The sequence below is a fragment of the Hyla sarda genome, chromosome 4, assembly GCF_029499605.1.
Source record: "Hyla sarda isolate aHylSar1 chromosome 4, aHylSar1.hap1, whole genome shotgun sequence".
Taxonomy (NCBI): Eukaryota; Metazoa; Chordata; class Amphibia; order Anura; family Hylidae; genus Hyla; species Hyla sarda.
The window spans coordinates 230,705,659-230,725,236 of record NC_079192.1 but is presented as its reverse complement, the minus strand read 5'-3'; the positions used below and the strand labels follow the sequence as shown (position 1 = coordinate 230,725,236).

At 42.8% G+C, this 19,578-nt stretch overlaps 1 protein-coding gene across 6 annotated transcripts in view; it reads left to right on the top strand.

Moving 5' to 3' along the window:
* The window catches only part of BRD1 (bromodomain containing 1), a 136,260-nt gene that overhangs the window by 73,691 nt on the left and 42,991 nt on the right, over positions 1-19,578 (top strand). For 5 of the 6 annotated variants that reach the window (XR_008892651.1, XR_008892650.1, XM_056573710.1 and 2 more), the window contains exons 5-8: positions 621-749; positions 843-1,155; positions 7,836-8,099; positions 17,231-17,725. Coding sequence is in view for 4 of the 6 variants with exons in the window: in XM_056573710.1 (XP_056429685.1) it covers positions 621-749; positions 843-1,155; positions 7,836-8,099; positions 17,231-17,725 (1,201 nt within the window). In the remaining 2 variants the exon portion in view is untranslated. The remainder of the gene's footprint in view (positions 1-620; positions 750-842; positions 1,156-7,835; positions 8,100-17,230; positions 17,726-19,578) is intronic. The other variant, XM_056573711.1, reaches the window with a different exon arrangement.

The following is a 19,578-nucleotide window of genomic DNA, read 5'->3' as shown; positions in this document are numbered from 1 at the left end:
CAAATGTTTATTGAAGGGTGAGGGTGATAAAACTGTACATATCTGGTTTTACCATAAGCCTACCGACCCATAAAATCCATTAGAGGTAATTTATATATTCGCCCCATTTCAATTCCTCATCTTGAAATCAATTGTATCTTCATACAGCCACATGAAATAAAAAACAGTAGCCACACAGAAGCAGAAACATTCCTGTTTCCCTTAATACCAAAATCGTTGTTGGTCCTTCAGGGGTTAAAAATCTATCTTGTGACATGGTAGTTGCTTTTTTATGATGATGTTTAAATAATCTCTCCATCGTCAGGATATGTTAATCTTCTCCGGCAGTCTTGTTGCCAGGGATTTGCCATGAGACTCACCTTGATTAAACTTATTCCCGGTACTTCCCTTCAAGTCTATAGGACTCTGGAATGGTAGTTCCAGAAACCAGTCTGATCACATGAGTGTCTGGGCAATCAAGACAAGATTGCCTGGGAAATTTAAAGTTATCCTGCTGCCAGAGCAGCATGAAGGTAACACTCGTAAGCTGTAGGTTGAGGATGTGGGTTCATTGTTTATTGGCTCCATGTTAGCTGGATTTCCTCAGAATGTTTTGTTCACGTGAAATTCTGTATTGTTAGGTTAAAGTTGAGGAGGTAGCTATGGAGCTTCAGTTAACACCGTTGACAGTTCTGCTGCGATCACTGCTTGAACAACTCCAAGAAAAGGACCCGGCCCATATATTTGCTCAGCCTGTTAATCTGTCAGAGGTGAGAAATTTGTCGAGTGTTTGTATGGAGTATGCTGGTTTTTATAAATATATGTATAATTTTAAAAAAATTTTACCGTCTTATTTATTTAAGGTTCCAGATTATATGGACCACATAAAACATCCCATGGATTTTTCTACCATGAAGAAACGGTTAGAGGAGCAGAGGTACAATAATCTGAATGCGTTTGAAGAGGACTTCAATCTGATTATTGAGAACTGCATGAAGTATAATGCAAAGGACACAATGTTCTATCGTGCAGCTGTTCGGTTGCGGGATCAAGGGGGTGTTTTGTTAAGGCAAGCGAGACGGGATGCTAATGCCGTTGGTTTTGATGAAGAAACAGGAATGCATTTGCCAGAGCCACCAAAAATTGAGCCACAGCCACAGTTTTCATGGGAAGATGGTAAGAGTTGGTTTTGTGGTGTGATCCATAACCTGCTCTGTACAGGTTTGAGTATAATTTGTGTGAACTTTGAGCCAAATTTCCAAATCTCACACCTGTGCACAATTTATATGTACCAAGTAGGTGAGAGATTAGAAACCGGGCTAGACCTCCAGATGACTGTCAATCAAGCAAGGAACATGGATAGGAGGTGGAGCAAGGCTTTTCAGCCTTTAACACTATAGGAGTTTGAGAGAACTTCTTTGACACTTTCACCAGAGAATTAAAGCACTGTGAAGGTAGCTGGAGGGCTTACCACTGCATTCATGGCTGCCCCATTGGATCTGCATTTGATTGAGCCTGCCTTAAGCAGACTCAACCAAATTAACACATATCAGTGGAGTTCAATAGAACTGCATTGATCTGAATGAAGAATCGAATGATTACTCCTAATAAAGTGTATTTAAAAAAAAAAAAAAAAAAAGTTTAACCCCTTAAGGACCAGGCCCATTTTGGCCTTAAAGGGTAGCTCCCACCATCCTATATATTTTTTTTTCTGTCCCTGCCTATTGCCAATCTATCCCTAACCCCTTCCCTGCTTTAAATTGTTCTTTTTACTATATTAAAAATAACTTTTTGTCTGCATGGTAGTGTGCTCGCTACCAGGCAGACTTCCCCAGCAGGCACCACGTCACTGATGCATGCTGGGGCCGACACTTCCGCCCGTAGTTCACCTATACAGGGTGCCTCCAGCTGTTTCACCACTACAACTCCCAGCTTGCCCTTACATCTATTGGCTGTCAGGGCATGCTGGGAATTGTAGTAGTGAAAAAGCTGGAGGCATCTTGTGTAGATAAACTATAAGCTAGTGCCATGCGGTGCTACGGCGCTAGCCTGTTCCCTCTGCCAACCCCCGCATACCCCGTTCCCTCCGTCACAAAGCCCCCCCGCCATAACCCGTTCCCTCCATCCCAATCCCCCCCCTGCATACCCCGTTCCCTCCATTATGATACTTACAGATACTGCAGAGTCCGGCAGTGGGCGTGCAGGGACAGCGGCGACGACGAAATGTGCTTCCCAGCCAGTGGCCGGGGAGCCAATGCGCTCGCTCCCGCCTGTCTGAGCAGGGAGCGAGAGCAGCCTAAATGAATAAGGACTGATTGCCAGGCTGCCGGGAGGGTGACCCCTAGTGACCGTTTTTTAAATGTGAATTTAACCATGATAATCAAAAAAATATATATATATATATTAGAGATATGTTGTAGTACATAAGTACTACAACATATCAAAAAATTTAAGTTGGTGGAAGGGCCCATTTAAGGACCAGACCAATTTTATTTTTGCTCCTCGCCATCTAAAAATCATATCTCTCTTATATTTCCATCCACAGACCCATATGAGGGCTTGTTTTTTGCGTCGCCAATTGTACTTTGTAATTACATCACTTATTTTACCATAAAATGTACAGTGCAACCAAACAATTATTATTTATGTTGGAAAATTGAAAAGAAAAACGCAATTTAGCAAATTTTGGAAGGTTTTGTTTTCACGGTGTACACTTTATGGTAAAAATGACATGTTATCTTTATTCTGTGGGTCAATACGATCAAAATGTTAACAATGTTATATGCTTTTCTATAATTGTACCACTTAAAAAAATAAAATCTCAAACAATTTAAACAAAATTAGTATGTTTGAAATTTCCCTATTTTGAACACCTATAACTTTCAAATTTTTCTGTTTATAAGGTGGTATGAGGGCGCATTTTTTGCGCCATGATCTGTAGTTTTTATTAGGGCTGGGCGGTATACCGGTTCATACCGAATACTGAATTTTTGGGGCTGCACGATATGAATTTTCCCCAATACCGGTTGGGCCCCTCCCCCTCGAATGTATTATCAGCCCAGCGCAGTGCTGTCCCCACTAATCATACGTGACCCGCCAGCGCTGTTCTGCCCCCCCCAATTAATGATCAGCCCAGCGGGGTACTACTCACAGATCTCCCCTTCAAACACTGCCCTCCTCCTCTTTGTGGGGGGCCGCCGGGCGCTGGAACTCTATACTGTACGCCAGTGGTCTCCAACCTGCAGACCTCCAGATGCTGCAAAACTACAACACCCAGTATGCCCGGCCAGCCAACGGCTGTCTGGGCATGCTGGGAGTTGTAGTTTTGCAACAGCTGGAGGTCTGCAGGTTTGAGACCACTGCTGTACGCTGTATCCCTATGCCCGGGCTGCAAAAGATACAGAAAATAAACTTTAAACTCCCCTACGTCGGGGCCTTACGCTGGGGACTGGAACGCCGGACAGCCATCAGCCTATCACCGGCCGGAGCGATGTCCCACCCCGGCCAGTGATAGGCTGAGCCCACTGTCAATTTAAGGAGCTCTGGCCGGCTTCTTACATGACAGTGGGCTCAGCCTATCACTGGCCGGGGTGGGACATCGCTCCGGCCGGTGATAGGCTGACGGCTGTCCGGCGTTCCAGTCCCCAGCGTAAGGCCCCGACGTAGGGGAGTTTAAAGTTTATTTTCTGTATCTTTTGCAGCCCGGGCATAGGGATACAGCTTACAGCAGTGGTCTCCAACCTGCGAAACTCCAGCTGTTGCAAAACTACAACTCCCAGCATGCCCGGACAGCCGTTGGCTATCCGGGCATGCTGGGAGTTGTAGTTTTGCAACATCTGGAGGTCTGCAGGTTGGAGACCACTGGCATACAGTATAGAGTTCCAGCACCCAGCGGCCCCCAACAAAGAGGAGGAAGGCAGTGCTCGAAGGTGACATCTGTGAGTAGTACCCCGCTGGGCTGATCATTAATTGGGGGGGGGGCAGAACAGCGCTGGCGGGTCACATGATTTGGGGGGGGGGGGGGTCGCCGAACGCCGCGAGCGGGTCACATGATTGGGGGGGGGGTGGGTGAAAATACCGTTATATACCATGGAACTGCCGTAAGTAAAAAATATATATACCGTGATACACATTTTGTCATACCGCCCAGCCCTAGTTCTTATTAGTAATACTTTTGCTTAGGTTTTACTTTTTATAAATTTTTTAATGGTAGAGATATATATATATATATATATATATATATATATATATATATATATATATATATATATATATATATATATATTATTATATATATTTTTTTTTTATAAAATGTGTCAAAAAAGCAGCAATTTTGGTCATTTTCAAAAAAAATTTTACGTTTACGCCGTTCACCGTACGGGATAATTAACAATATATTAGTTCAGACTTTTACGCACGCGGCGATATCAAATGTGTTGATGATTTTTTTTTTTACGCTTTTTTGCGGGTAAAATGGGAAAAACAGACGTTTTTTCTTATTGGGGGGGATTTTTCCCTTTTTTTGTTTTTTTTTACTTTTTTATTTTACATTTTTCACTTTTTTTTTTACACTTTAATAGTCCATAGGGGACAATTAAAGTGGAAAAATAGTCCCCATAGGGGACTATTTATAGCAATCATTTGATTGCTAATACTGTTCAGTGCTATGCATATGACATAGCACTGATCAGGATTATCGGTCATCTTCTGCTCTGATCTGCTCGATCTCAGACCAGAACAGAAGACCCCGGGAGACGGCCGGAGCAAGGTGAGGGGACCTCCGGCTGCCATGCTGGATGATCGGATCCCCGCGGCAGCGCTGCGGGCGATCCGATCATCCATTCAAAGTACTGCACTGCCGCAGATGCCGTGATCTGTATTGATCACGGCATCTGAGGGGATAATGGCAGACATCCGCGTGATAGCGGATGTCCATTACCAGCGGGTCCCTGGCTGCTGATAGCAGCCGGGACCTGACACGCATGACGCGAGCACCGGAGTGGCGGCGTGTAAATTTACGTCATGGTGCGTTAAGTACCACGGCACCATGGCGTACATTTACGTCCATTGTCGTTAGGGGGTTAATAAAAGTTTTAAAGAAACACCCATTAACCCCTTACATATTAAAAGTTCATATCGCTCCCCTTTTCCCATTTTCAGTATAAAAAAATATGTAAACATAATAAAAATAAACCTATTTGTATTGGCGCGCGTACATTACATATACCGTACAAAGTCACAGAATTGCATTTTTTATGTTTAGAACATCATATCCCAGGAAAAAAGTGTTCAAAAAGTCCGATTGATACCAAAATGGCATCAGTACAAGCAGCAGAATACGGCCCAAAAAATTAGCCATCATACAGCCCAGTATATGGAAAAATGTATGTTATAGGGGTCAGGAATTTTTTTTCAAAAATTAAAGTTTAAAACATTTTTTTACTAGTAAAACTTGACAGAAACTGAACAAATTTGGTATTGCTGCAATCAGACCGGCCTAAAGTATTAAAATAACGTGTAAGTTTGACCACAAGGTGAATGGCGAAAAAATTATTTCACCTCACAAATACATTTTTACAAAAATCCCATTCAAGTCTCTGGGATTTTTTGATTATCTGTTATCGCCTGTTATGCTTAACGGACGTTATTTGTGACGGGAGAAAAAACTTTATATACACAAATTTTTCTCCCGTCACAAATAACGTCCGTTATTCGTAACGGACTATAACGGGTGATAACAGTAAGTCAAAAAAATCCCATTGACTTGAATGGGTTTTTGTAACTGCCTTTTAACGTCCATTTTTAAGGGTAAATGTACGTCATGGCGCCATGATACTTAATGCACCATGACGTACATTTACGCTCAGCCATGACCGCGAGCACTGAAACCGGTGTTCGCGTCATGCGTGGCAGGTCCCGGCTGCTATCAGCAGCCAGGGACCCTCCTGTAATGGTGGACATCCACGATCGCACGGATGTCTGCCATTAACCCCTCAGATGCCATGATCAATACAGATCACAGCATCTGCGGAAGTGCTGTACTTTAAATGGATGATCGAATCGCCCGTAGTGCTGCCGTGGGGATCCAATCATCCATAATGGCGGACAAAGGTCCCCTCACCTGCTTCAGTCTGTCCCCAGGGGTCTTCTGGTCTGAGAGAGCAGACCAGAGTAGAAGATGACCGATAATACTGAGCAGTGCTGTGTCCTATGCATAGTACTGAACAGTATTAGCAATCAAATGATTGCTATAATTAGTTCCCTATGGGGACATAAAGTGTAAAAGAAGAAGAAAAAAGCTAAAAAATTTGAAAAATAAAAATGTAAATCAATTTTTCCCATTTTACCCCCAAAAAATTAATAGAAAATTCATAAGGTAAAACCTAAGCAAAAGTGGTACCGGAAACTACAGATCACTGCACAAAAAAGGATTCCTCATACTTCCCCATATACGGAAAAATGGGAAAGTTATAGGTGGTCAAAATGGGGCGATTTCAAACATACTAATTTTGTTAAAATAGTTTATTCTTTTTTAAGCGGTACAATTATAGAAAAAGCATATATCATGGGTATAATTTTAATCTTATTGACCCACAGAATAAAGAAAACAGGTCATTTTTACCATAAAGTGTACACCGTGAAAACAATACCTTCCAAAATTAGCAAAATTACTGTTTTCTTTTCAATTTTCCCACATAAAAATGTTTTGGTTGGGTTGCGCCGTACATTTTATGGTAAAATAAGTGATGTAGTTACAAAGTAAAATTGACGCAGAAAGCAAGCCCTCATATGGGTCTGTGGATGGAAATATAAAAGAGCTGTGATTTTTAGAAGGGGAGGAGGAAAAAATGAACAAGCAAAAATGAAATACGCCTGGTCCTTAAAGGGGTACTCCGCCCCTAGACATCTTATTCCCTATCAAAAGGATAGGGGATAAGATGTCTGATTGCAGGGGTCCAGCTGCTGGGGACCCTGGGGATCACTGCTGCAGCACCCCGCTGTCATTACTGCACAGGGCAAACTCGCTCTGTGCGTAATGATGGTTGATACCGGGGCCGGAGCATCGTGACTTCACGACTCTGTCCCCTCGTGACATCAGGGCCCTCCCCCTTAATGCAAGTCTATGGGAGGGGGTGTGAACGTACCATAGAAATGATTACAGAGAAAGGTAAAATTGGTCATACAAGTAAGATATTCATCTGACAGCTATTTCTCTCTACCCTATATTTTTAATTCTGAGGTTAGGATAAGACTTTGCTTTAAAAAAAAAAAAAAAAAAGCTGCTGGCAATGGTTTTTCTGCTGCAGGAACGAAGGATACAGTGTGATAACTCCAACATGCTCAATCATTTTTCCTTTCTCCCTCAATCTGTCATAAAGGGATCATACTCGGGCTCTTATAGAGATTAGATAGTTGTCCGGCATTGGCAGTTTGGTGTTGTCCATGTTTTGGGCTGAGTTTTTGTAGAATTTGTTCACATATATTTTTTTACATATATTAAGTCAAAAATGTTTTGCAAATTTCTGAAACATTTATCAGCACCATGTTTTTCATAAGTGACTAGCTAGGTTTTTTCCACTGTGCATGCAGTAGTAATGAATTTATCATGTGCAAATTTCACATAAAAACACGCAAACACTGCACAATGCCACCGACAATTTGCAAATCTAAACAACCCCAAGCAGAGCGCTAGAAAATAGGCTTTCTTACATGTTTATAATCTTACAGCTTTTTTGGTGAAATATTAACACATTTTTCCCTTACTGCACGAAATTCAATGGAAAAAAAAACTGAGGAAAAACTTGCAGAACCAATAATAAATGTCCTTGCTTTATCTTTTTCCCTTATTTCTACAGTGGATAAACTCCTGAATCCCAGTAATCGTGTCCATATGCCTTTAGAGGAACAGCTTAAAGAGCTGTTGGAGAAACTAGACTTAACTTTTGCTATGAAATCAAGTGGATCCCGAAGTAAACGCTTAAAATTGTTAAAGAGAGAGATCAGTAACGTACGGCAGCTGCTGTCCCAACAGCATGTTCAGCCCCCACAAATAGAATCTGGTATTGGAAGCTTTGAAGAGGAGAACGGGTCACTAGTGGAGCATGATGGTGAAGAAGATGGTAAGACATTGTTCCGTCTGTTATTGTAGATATATTGTTTACTAAAAGATGTTTCAAACAGTAACGTTTTCTAACCATATAAAATAACTTGAACGTCCACCACATAGTACCATTTTTTAACAAACATTTTTTTTTTATCTAAAGGTTAGTGTAACGGTCATAAAAATATATATAGGCGAATGAGACTTTACTTTTAAAGTGCACATACCAGAAAAGGTAAAACTGTTAAAACAGTTAACAGTAGCTGTGTATGGGCAGCAGCATAGCTGCACTGCTCCCAGTGCTCTATCTCTAGATAGCGATACTCTATGCCAAAAAGACAGCTACAGCATCCAATTGAACTGTTTACAGATACACAGCTTTGGGAGCAGCTAAGGCTGGGTTCACACTACGTTTTGTCCCATACGGGACCGCATACGGCAGGGGAGCTGAAAACTTGCGCTCCCATATGCGGTTTTCCGCCGCACCTAAAATCGTAGTCGACCACGATTTTAGGTGCGGTGGGAAAACCGCATACGGGGCAAAAATGAGCCGACCGGAGTCAGCGTTTCACTCCGTTCAGCTCATTGAAATGAATTACATACGGGACCGCGTACGGGAGCGCAAGTTTTCAGCTCTTTTCTTTATATACACTGCTCACAAAAATAAAGGGAACACTAAGCTAACACATCCTGGATCTGAATAAATGAACTAATCGTATGAAATACCGTATTTATCGGGGTATAACAAGCACCAGCCTACAACACGCACCCTCATTTTTCCAAGGAAATTTTGGTAAAGTTTTTTTTTAACCAAAATATCCTTGGAAAAATGAGGGTGCGTGTAGGTGTACCTCGATAAACTGTTTCTGGCGGCTTCTGCAGTTCAATGATTTAAAGCAATCGCTTTAAATTATTGATGTGCAGTGGCTTCTGTGGGGTTAGAGTGCCGCTGCTCTATTCCCTCCCCGTCCCTGGTTTTATAGTTAAATAACCCGCCGCCGCCACTGCACAATTCACTCCCCGTCCCCGGTTTTATAGTTACATGTGCCCTGGGGACTGCGGTCCTTCATGCTCCAGCGGTCTCCTGATCGGTCACTGTGCGCCGCGCACTGACTGACGAGTGACGTCGTGTTGAGGACGTCACTCGTTATTACGCAGCGCACAGTGACAGATCAGGAGACCGCCGGAGCATGAAGGACCGCAGTCCCCAGGGCACATGTAACTTTAAAACGAGGACGGGGAGGGAATTGGGCTGTGGTGGTGGCGGCGACATATTTAACTATAAAACCGGGGATGGAGAGGGAATCAGGCAGTGGGACTCTGGCCAGGCAGAAGCTGCTGCAGTTCAATGATTAAAAGCCCCCGCTTTAAGTCATTGAACTGCAGCGGCTTTTGCATGGTCACAAACAGTCTATCGGCGTATAACACGCCGATAAATATGGTACTTTCGTCTTTACATAGCTGAATAGTTGAGTGTGCTGACAACAAAATCACAAAAATTATCAATGGAAATCAAGTTTATCAACCCATGGAGGTCTGGATATGGAGTCACACTCAAAATCAAAGTGGAAAACCACACTACAGACTGATCCAACTTTGATGTAATGTCCTTATAACTGAGATTCATTAGTGTGTGTGGCCTCCACGTGCCTGTATGACCTCCCTACAACACCTGGGCATGCTCCTGATGAGGTGGCGGATGGTCTCCTGAGTAATGTCCTCCCAGACCTGGATTAAAGCATCTGCCAACTCCTGGACACTCTGTGGTGCAACTGGGCATTGGTGGATGGAGCGAGACATGATGTCCCAAATGTGCTCAATCAGATTCAGGTCTGCGGAACGGGCGGACCAGTCCATAGCATCAATGCCTTCCTTTTACAGGAACTGCTGACACACTCCAGCCACATGAGGTCTAGCAGTGTCTTGCATTAGGATGAACCCAGAGCCAACCGCACCAGCATATGGTCTCACAAGGGGTCTGAGGATCTCATCTCGGTACCTAATGGCAGTCAGGCTGTCTCTGGCAAGCACATGGAGGGCTGTGCTGCCCCCCCCCAAGAAATGCCACTCCACACCATTACTGACCCACCGCCAAACCGGTTATGCTGGAGGATGTTGCAGGCAGCAGAACGTTCTCCATGGCGTCTCCAGACTGTCATGTGCTCAGTGTGAACCTGCCTTCATCTGTGAAGACCATAGGGCACCAGTGACTAATTTGCCAATCTTGGTGTTCTCTGGCAAAAGCCAAATGTCCTGCACGGTGTTGTGCTGTAAGCACAACCCCCACCTGTGGAGGTCGGGCCCTCATACCACCCTCATGGAGTCTGTTTTTGACCGTTTGAGTGGACACATGCACATTTGTGGCCTGCTGGAGGTCATTTTGCAGGGTTCTGGTAGTGCTCCTCAAAGGCACAAAGGCAGAGCTAGCGGTCCTGCTGCTAGGTTGTTGCCCTCCTACGGTCTCCTCCAAGTCTCCTGATGTACTGGCCTGTCTCCTGGTAGCGCCTCCATGCTCTGGACACTACACTGACAGACACCGCAAACCACCTTGCCACAGCTCGCATTGATGTGCCATCCTGGCTGAGCTGCACTACCTGAGCCACTTGTGTGGGTTGTAGACTCCGTCTCATGCTACCACTAGAGTGAAAGCAACGGCAGCATTCAAAAGTGACCAAAACATCAGCCAGGAAGCATAGAAAATGAGAAATGGTCTGTGGTCACTACCTGCTGAACCACTCCTTTATTGGGGTGTATTGCTAATTGCCTATAATTTCCACCTGTTGTCTGTTCCATTTGCACAACAGCATGTGAAATTGATTGTCAATCAGTGTGGCTTCCTGAGTGGACAGTGTGATCTCACAGAAGTGTGATTGACTTGGAGTTACATAGTGTTGTTTGTGTTCCCTTTATTTTTATGAGCAGTGTATATTTCTACAGGGCTCTAAGGGTCCTATTACACTGGGCAGTGTCAGGCTGTTAAGCTCATTCCCCTATGTAATAGGCACAGCCATCAGCTGACCAACAAGCAAATACTCATTCTTCAGCTGATTTCGTCGTCTTAGCAGGTTAGGAAATCCTTGTTTGTCAACCGCACATCATCCCACGTAATAGGGGATGTGAAACCGACAAAGCATTGAAATGTTCTGTCCGCAGCATAGTTAGAAACTTTTAAAACATCTGCCGCCACTGGTGGAGAGAACTTGCTGGACCTGCTACAATCGCTTTTAGAAAGATGGTCCTGCTGGTGTGGGGGGGTTTAGCGGCTGCCATGACTGCTGAGGAAATGGAAGTGTATTCTAGTGCTACTATGGCCTTATGCTTCTAAAAGAAATGAAGCGCCCATTCACACTATGTTCGTATTTTCCAAGCGGACCTCTGCTTGCAAAGTGTGGGGCTGCAGCCTCCCATGTTTTATAGGATTCTGCAGCAAAATTCACACTACAGAATCTCTGCTTTGGAAATTCCGTGCCTCGTTATTTAGGCGGGATCCGCTCTAAAATGCATAGCATTCTTTTGAGTCAGCGCATTCCAGCACCAACTCCAGATGGAATCGTAGATTTTATAGTGTGAATGAGCCCTAATGCTATAAGTACTGGTAAAACTAATGTGATGCGTAAGGTCAGGCTTGCACATCATGGTTGCTGTACTTCTATTTTGTGATTGATTTCATATTATTGTGCCTTAGTCTCTCCTCAACCAGGCTGTGTGGACCTGAGCCAACAGTGTTTATTATTCCTATACCTGAAGAAGATAGTGTGGTCGGACTTAAAGGTTCCCCAAGATTATAATTTTCCACCTATCCCACAAATGTCTGGCTGTTTACAGGGTTATCCACTTTAGGGTACTGGATAAGTGTCTGATTGCTTAGGATCTGACTTTCTGTACAGGGCCTGACTCTCACTCTTGAAGGCACAAGTCCACTACTTCTCCCCCTGCATCTTCTGGCCCACTCCTTCCAAAACACATGTGGTGAACAGCAGTGACTGCCCACTCAGCCAATCCACTGGATGGGATGGAACCCTAGAGGTTGGTTCCCCTGCCGTCAGACACCTATGCCGTGCCTCTTTTTAAGAAGTACTCCGATTTACTAAACTTTATCCCCTATGCTAAAGCATGAGAACCGCTGTCAACCACAGCACAAAGCACTGGCTGCTATGCCCCGTCCATGCATCTCTATGGAAGTGCCGGAGATAGTGTTTATCTCTGCCTCTCCTATAGAAATGCATTTAGGGGGCTTGTTGACCACTGCTTCGTGCTGGGGTCGACGCAGCTCTTTTAGATGGGGGATAAACTTTAATAAACCAGAGTACTCCTGGGTACATTTACAAGTATTGTATATGCTGTAAAGTTTCTGCTTTATTCAGAAATGTCGGATTGCTTCAAAACTCTACATGCAGTTATGTTTTAGGCTGCATTCACATCGCTTTTGGGGCATACGGTAGTTGGGTCCGGCAGGGTAACTTCAAAACCATCATATCCCTGCCAGACCTTTGCTGTACCCCATTTATTTCACTGAGGTGACTGAAGTCTGCTCATTTTCTTTCACCATCCGGTTTTTTAACCTGACAAACTACGGTGATCTGCTGCGCTTTTCAGTCCTATTCAAAAACTTGATAAGGTGGGAAAATGACCTGGCCGAAGTCACTAGCTGACTCCAGTCACCTCGTTGAAATGAATGGGGGACGGCAGGGATGTGGTAGGAGATGGTATGACATTCCCCTGCCAGATCAGCCAGCTGAATGCCCCAGACGTGGTGTGAATGCAGCTTTAGACAGACTTGTAAATAACTACAGTAGGTCTGATTAGTCATTGGGTCTTGCCACAAAAGGGCATAGGTGGTTCCCTACTGCCCTTTAAAAAGGCTCCCAGAAGCTGCTGATGGGAACTCTACCTTTTTGGTGAGAGATTAACTGGAAGACTAGCCTCTATGATGAATTTAAGGTTTTTTTTACCCAGCTGACAGACTTTGAGAGGGGGCATATCATTGTACTGGGAGAAGCAGGATGGTTGTTTTGATATATTACCATGTACACCGTTCTGACTGAGGTGTTGGGAGCAGTGCATACATACCAAACATGTTCCAAACCACCAGAAGTGAGAGTTGTTTGATTCGCCAACAAGCAAGAGCAGCCCCCACCTTTTCTTTGTCCTTTATCTGGGGAGCCATTGCATACTGTATATATAGTCACCCCCTAGTAGTGATATAGCTCAGTGATATATGGAGTACATCCTGCAGCCATATGTGCCTCTCATAGTATAGAATACAACTGGTATTTGTTAGCAGGGTAATGCTCTCCCACACACAGGAAGGGTTTCCTTAAGGGGGGGGGGGGGGGGTGACGTCACAATACTCCTGCCCCTGTATCTCCAGTCATCAGGCACGGAACGAAGCTCGCTCCATGCACCAAATGACAGGGGTGCTGCAGGAGAGATTGTGGGGCTTCCCAGTGGTGGAACCCCCGCGATCAGACATCTTATCCCCTATCCAAAGGATAGGGGATAAGATGTCTAGGGGCGAAGTACCCCTTTAACCCTTGACAATGTTGAGTAACATAATGGAATAAAGTATTAGTGGGGATACACAATCTGAACACACACCTTAGTTCTCTTTATATATAGTTTATATCTTCTTCACTATTGTGATCATGGTGCTAAACAATAACCTGTGTGCCTTAGCTTGGCCATATAATGCACCTGTAGGCTCAGCCCTCTCTTTTTGTAGAATAGATAAAGCCTTGCAATAGTCAAATTGTTAACAAATTTGTCTGTCTGGCTCTTATTTTTGTTTGTTTTTTCCATTTAAAGTCCTGAATTTGCTCTATTTCTCAGCCTTGCTACAGTTTTTCTTTCTCTTGGTTTTTGTGGCTCTTTCCAGACCAGAGCATAATTTCATGGAAGCGGGTTGGAGAAACCTATTGTTAGTTGGTTCTTTGAGAATGTGATGCCAATGTCCAGCAGCTGTTCACTTGTGTTCTATTGTACTCAGATCTTATGCAAGAGATGAATGAGCCATATGGTGTACCCTTCAATGCATTTCATGAAGCCGTGAAGGGCCCTGTTTGTTTCTTTTGTTTTTATACGCTAACTTCTGAAACACTGCAATTCAATATGGGGTTTTCAATGAATAATTTCCCACTAATGTCTTTGTTGTGGCTCTGCAGTCGCTAACTCTGTATTGATATGCATTTAGGACGTGGATTCTGACGTTTTGACATTGTGCCCTCCAGGTTAGGGCTGCAAGAACGATTATTTGTAAAATCTATTAGCCAATTATTGGTTCATTTAAAATAAGATAAAATAAGAACGGCATTAGGGGACTAGGGAAGGGTTAACTGTAGGTTAAGAAGCAATGATGACTGCATTATAAAGTTAACAGGAACGGGGAGAGGGGGGGGGGGCAGCACCTGAAGGGTTAACAGAGGATAAGAACAAAAGGACAGCAACTGAAGAGTTAAATTGGTATTCCATGAAAAAACTTTTTTTCATATCACCTGGCTCCAGAAAGTTACAGACTTGTAAATTACTTCTATTAGAAATATTAATCCTTCCAGTACTTATCCACTGCTGAAGTTGAGTTGTTCTTTTCTGTTTGGCAACAGTGCTCTCTGCTGACACCTGTCTGTCTCAGAAACTGTCCAGAGTAGCAGCAAATCCCCATAGCAAACCTCTCCTGCTCTGGACAGTTCCTGAGACAGAGGTGTCAGCAGAGAGCACAGTGGTCAGACTGAAAATGACAACTCAACTTCAGCAGCTGAAGTACTGGAAGTATTAACATTTTTTTTTTTTATAGAAGTAATTTTCAAATCTTTTTAACTCTCTGGAGCCGGTTTATGAAAAGAGAGCAGTTCAGACATTAGTGGTGGCTGTGCTTCCTGCACCAGGATGATCTGTCACTGCACGGAGGATGGAGAGCTGAGCTTCTGGTCAGACAGCAGGGCACCTGCTATGTCAGGACTGGAGGTGGCACCAGCTTCTGGACTGCACTCCAGACCGTGGTGTAAGTGCTGCAGATGTTGCAGGCCAGCAGCATCTTCAAAAACGCATCGGAGACTAAGGGGGACCTTTTAGGTGCAGTCTGAGGGGCTAGTAGCAGTAGTAGAAATACTATGTTAATAGGCTGCACCCCCAACAACCAATCAGCAGATAATGGAAATCATCGGCAACATTTACCATTATTGATTTTTATCTGCAGCCCTTCTCCAGATAAATATTAAAATACAAACTTTTTTGATTTCCTTAAAGGGAATCTGTCAATTGTATTTGCTGCTAAGAGCTGCAAACCCCAATGCATAGCTGTTAGGGTATAAATGAAAAATATACCTTTCCTTCAGCTGATGGCAGTTACCAATCTTATAAAATCCCTCTTTTTTTGTATCAGTAAAGTGGCAAGATGGAGGGGCCAACTTGCACAAGTATTACTGCCTGGCATACCCCAGTCTACCCTCACCTTTAAGCCTCTATTTGAATGATGTTGATGTAAAGAACCTTCTACATCAACTACAGAAGGACCAAGAGGTGAGGACAAACAAGATGTGCCAAGCTGTGGTACTAGAGAAGCTCGGCACCTCCTTTAAAACTTGGCAGAGAAATTAAAAGGAGATCTTATAAGTTGGCAACAACCATCAGTGTCATGAAAGGTACAGTTTACTTTTGTACCCTAACAGCTATCCAACAGTGTGCCAGCTTATAGCAGAAAATACAGCTGACAGATTGCCTTTTTAGGGCGATGTTCACACAATGGAATTTCCGACTGAAATCGGGTTGAAAATTCTGCTTGATCATTTCTTTGCAGCAGAATCATGCAGCACCGTACACACGGCAGGATTTCTGTGATTGTGGCCTGCGCCGTAAGAATTTACATGACTTTTTATTTGGGAATTTAACTCTGTGCCCCTACTGAATAGTTATTTAATAGGGCCATACACTGCATCACCTTCACTATTCACTAGGCCCAACTGCCTACTTTTAGTAACTGTTGTGTCTGATATTACAGCTCAGGGCCATTCACATGAATGAGATAAAGCAGTAATACCATGCACTGCCACTACAAGAATGGAGCTGTGCTCCGTAAACGAAGGCTGCTTCACACTGTTTTAAAGACCTGTTATGTTAAGGAAGCCCTTTAAAATCGGTAGTTTGAAATTCCCAGTCAAGCCTATGGGATTTTGTGATTAGCCGTTATGACCCGTTAATGCCGTTATGAATAACGGATGTTCTTTTGTGGTGAGAAAAAATTGGTGCATGTACGGTTTTTTTTTTTTTCCCGTCACAAAATAACATCAGTTATTCATAGCGGCATTAACGGGTCACAGCGGCTAATCACAAAATCCCATAGGCTTGACTGGGAATTTAGAACTACCGATTTTAAGGGTTTCTTTGACGGAACATTATAACGGGTCTTTAAAACTGAGAAATGATATGGTGTGAAGGCAGCCGAAGGGTGCAAAGAGTCAGACCCCACTGATCACTTCTCCTAGGTTTGTAAATCTATTTTAAAGTCCCATGTAATGGTTCAAACTATTTTAAATCTGAGGGAGACGGTCTTGAAGAGGTATTCCTATGATGTCCTATTGCTAGAATTTGTTATTGCCATATGATCAGTAGTAGCGTGATCTTGAATGTCCCCACCACTGGTGTGCGGAGTAAATCCTGTGAAGGAGACTCAAAATGTACTAGTGTTGCAACCTCTTCATTCTGGGAATTCGTGTCAGTCTCAGCTGTTGGGTGGTAGGGGCATATCCAAGCATTATGCCATCACTTATCAGAAAGCTATCTCTAGAAGTTAGTTTCATGTTATTATTAAGATTGCATCACTAAGGTATATGGCAGCTTTTGTTCCCAGTGGGATTTCAAGATGAGTTATTACCATGAACTGAATCTAAATTGGGAACTCCGATTACCTGTATTTTGATTGTGTGGAAACATGCACACACACATACATTTTACTCTATTACTTGCTCAATACAGATCATATAATCTTGTGCCTTCTTTACCTTTTACTTGAGCTCAGTCCTTTAGTGTTTTACTGTCTTCTGTAAACTTTGTTTGTTATGAGTACACCTGAAGTATAATAGATGAGATTTTAATCATAGAGAACGTTTATCATTTCATACGGTTTTCAAAAATGGCACTTTATTTATAATTTTTCAGGAGATAAATCTCCCCCTAAACTTGAACCATCTGATGCATTACCTCTGCCTTCAAACTCGGAGACTAATTCAGAACCACCAACCCTCAAACCAATAGAACTCAATCCAGAGCAGAGTAAGCTATACAAAAGAGTCACATTTGATAATGAATTACATAGCACTACTGTTCAGGATGAAATGGTAAATGGACACAATGCAGATCATTTACTTAAGGACAGTAATCTAAGTGATTCGACAGATTGTGAAGTTGCGGAGTCCTCAACTGATGTAAACAGACGTACATCTATTCTCTTCCGCAAATCAAAAAGTGTAAGCCCCCAAAAGCCTGCAAAGAACAATGAAACACAGCCAACCTCACCACAGCTAGGGCCCAAAACCTTTTTGTCTGTAGTCCTTCCAAGGTTGGAAACACTGCTGCAGCCAAGAAAAAGGTCAAGGAGCTCGTGTGGAGATTCAGAACAGGACGATGAGTCCCCTGTAAAGCGTTTGGATACAGGTAAATACAATTATTTACTTTTCCCATAAGCATTAAAGTCATAAGATATCATGGATGCTATAGGCAAAGTGGAACATAAAGAGTTTAGATTTTTTTTTAGTGTATAAGGGTTATGCTAAAATTACATCTTATGATCTATCCATGGGATAGGTGGTAAGTGTCTGATCAGTGGGGGCTCAGCAGTCTGTTTAGTCCTATGGCTAGTGAATGAAGCAGCAGTGCATGTGGTCGACTGCTGCTACATTTAAATGGGTACTCTGAAACCTGTATTTTGGGGGGGCTCGAATCAGAACCTTATTACTTATCCTGTGGACATTCAATAAGTTATTTTGGGAAAAGCCATTTAACTTTGTCATTTTGTTTATTTAGTTTGTATTGTTACCTGCTTGTGAATTGCAGTGGATCATTTACTGACATTTACCTTGCATTTTACTTTTTTCCCATCTCTCCTTATCATAAGCTGATACAGCTGCATACTATGTGCATGAAATAATCATTTTCATATCTGTATATTATTTTTTACATCTACATGTAATAAACATTAGTTTTTTCTTTTATTTGTTTTTTTGTTTTGTTAATACTGTTATTTGAAATGCTTTTCATGGACACTGTACATATGAAATACTCAGGGGTTTAAATATATAAATCATTTAAAAGCAAATATAATACCATGAGGTTACTGGGTAACACTGTTATAGGATAAGAAAGGGCTATGCCTGTGGGAATTTACATTGTACAATGAAAAGGGACAAAAGATTGTAGTTGGAAGCTACTTCTACAGCTCTGTAATTTTAACTGGTTTATTTTCACTTTTAGTCTTAAAAGAGAATAAGAGGGAAAAAGGAAAAAATTTTTACTTTTTCTATTCTGCCCGGGGTGCCGCTGAAATCTCTCTACCGTCCTCAGGCCCAGTAGTCTACCAAGTTTTGGTGTCCAGCACATTGATGCCCCACCTCGGTCAATGATTGGCTGAGCGTCAGAGTAATTGAATGGGCCCGGACATAATACATCACAATGCCGCTCAGCCTATCACAGACTGAGGCGGGACATCCCTGCGGCAGGCAACTAGCTCAGCACAGTGCGACATGTCGGGCACCAAAAGCCGGAAGATCAGGTCTGAAGGACAGAGAAAGATTTTACTGGCATTGGGGATAATAGCAAATGTTAAGTTAAAGGGGTACTCCAGTGGAAAACAATTCTTTTTTTTTTTTTTTTTTTATCAACTGGTGCCAGAAAGTAACAGATTTGTAAATTACTTCTGTTTAAAAATCTTAATCCTTCCAGTACTTATCAGTCACAGTGCTCTCTGCTGACACCTATCCATGTCAGGAACTGTCCAGAGCAGGAGAGGTTTGTTATGGGGATTTGCTCCTACTCTGGACAGTTCCTGACATGGACAGAGGTGTCAGCAGAGAGCACTGTGGTCAGACAGAAAAGAAATTCAAAAAAGAAAAGAACTTCCTCTGGAGCATACAGCAGCTAAGTACTGAAAGGATTAAGATTTTTAAATCGAAGAAATTTACAAATCTGTAACTTTCTGGAGCCAGTTGATTAAAAACATTTTTTTTTCCACCGGAGTAACCCTTTAAGCTTTATTTTCATTTGCAGGATGGCAAAATAAAAAATTTGCTGGCGTTTTCCTTTTTTAACCAGTTTTTCACTTCTGCAAGTGTAGATATGAAGTTGACTGGGAGATAAATGCAGATATAGGGTATAATGACGTGCATTGCCTTGTCATCGTCACTAGGTTGAAATGTATTCTCTTGGCATTTTACTTTAAATGCCGTTTTGCCACTGCATACAGATCTTCAGCTGCAGTATACTGGTATTACAGAAGTCAACAAATTAAGCTG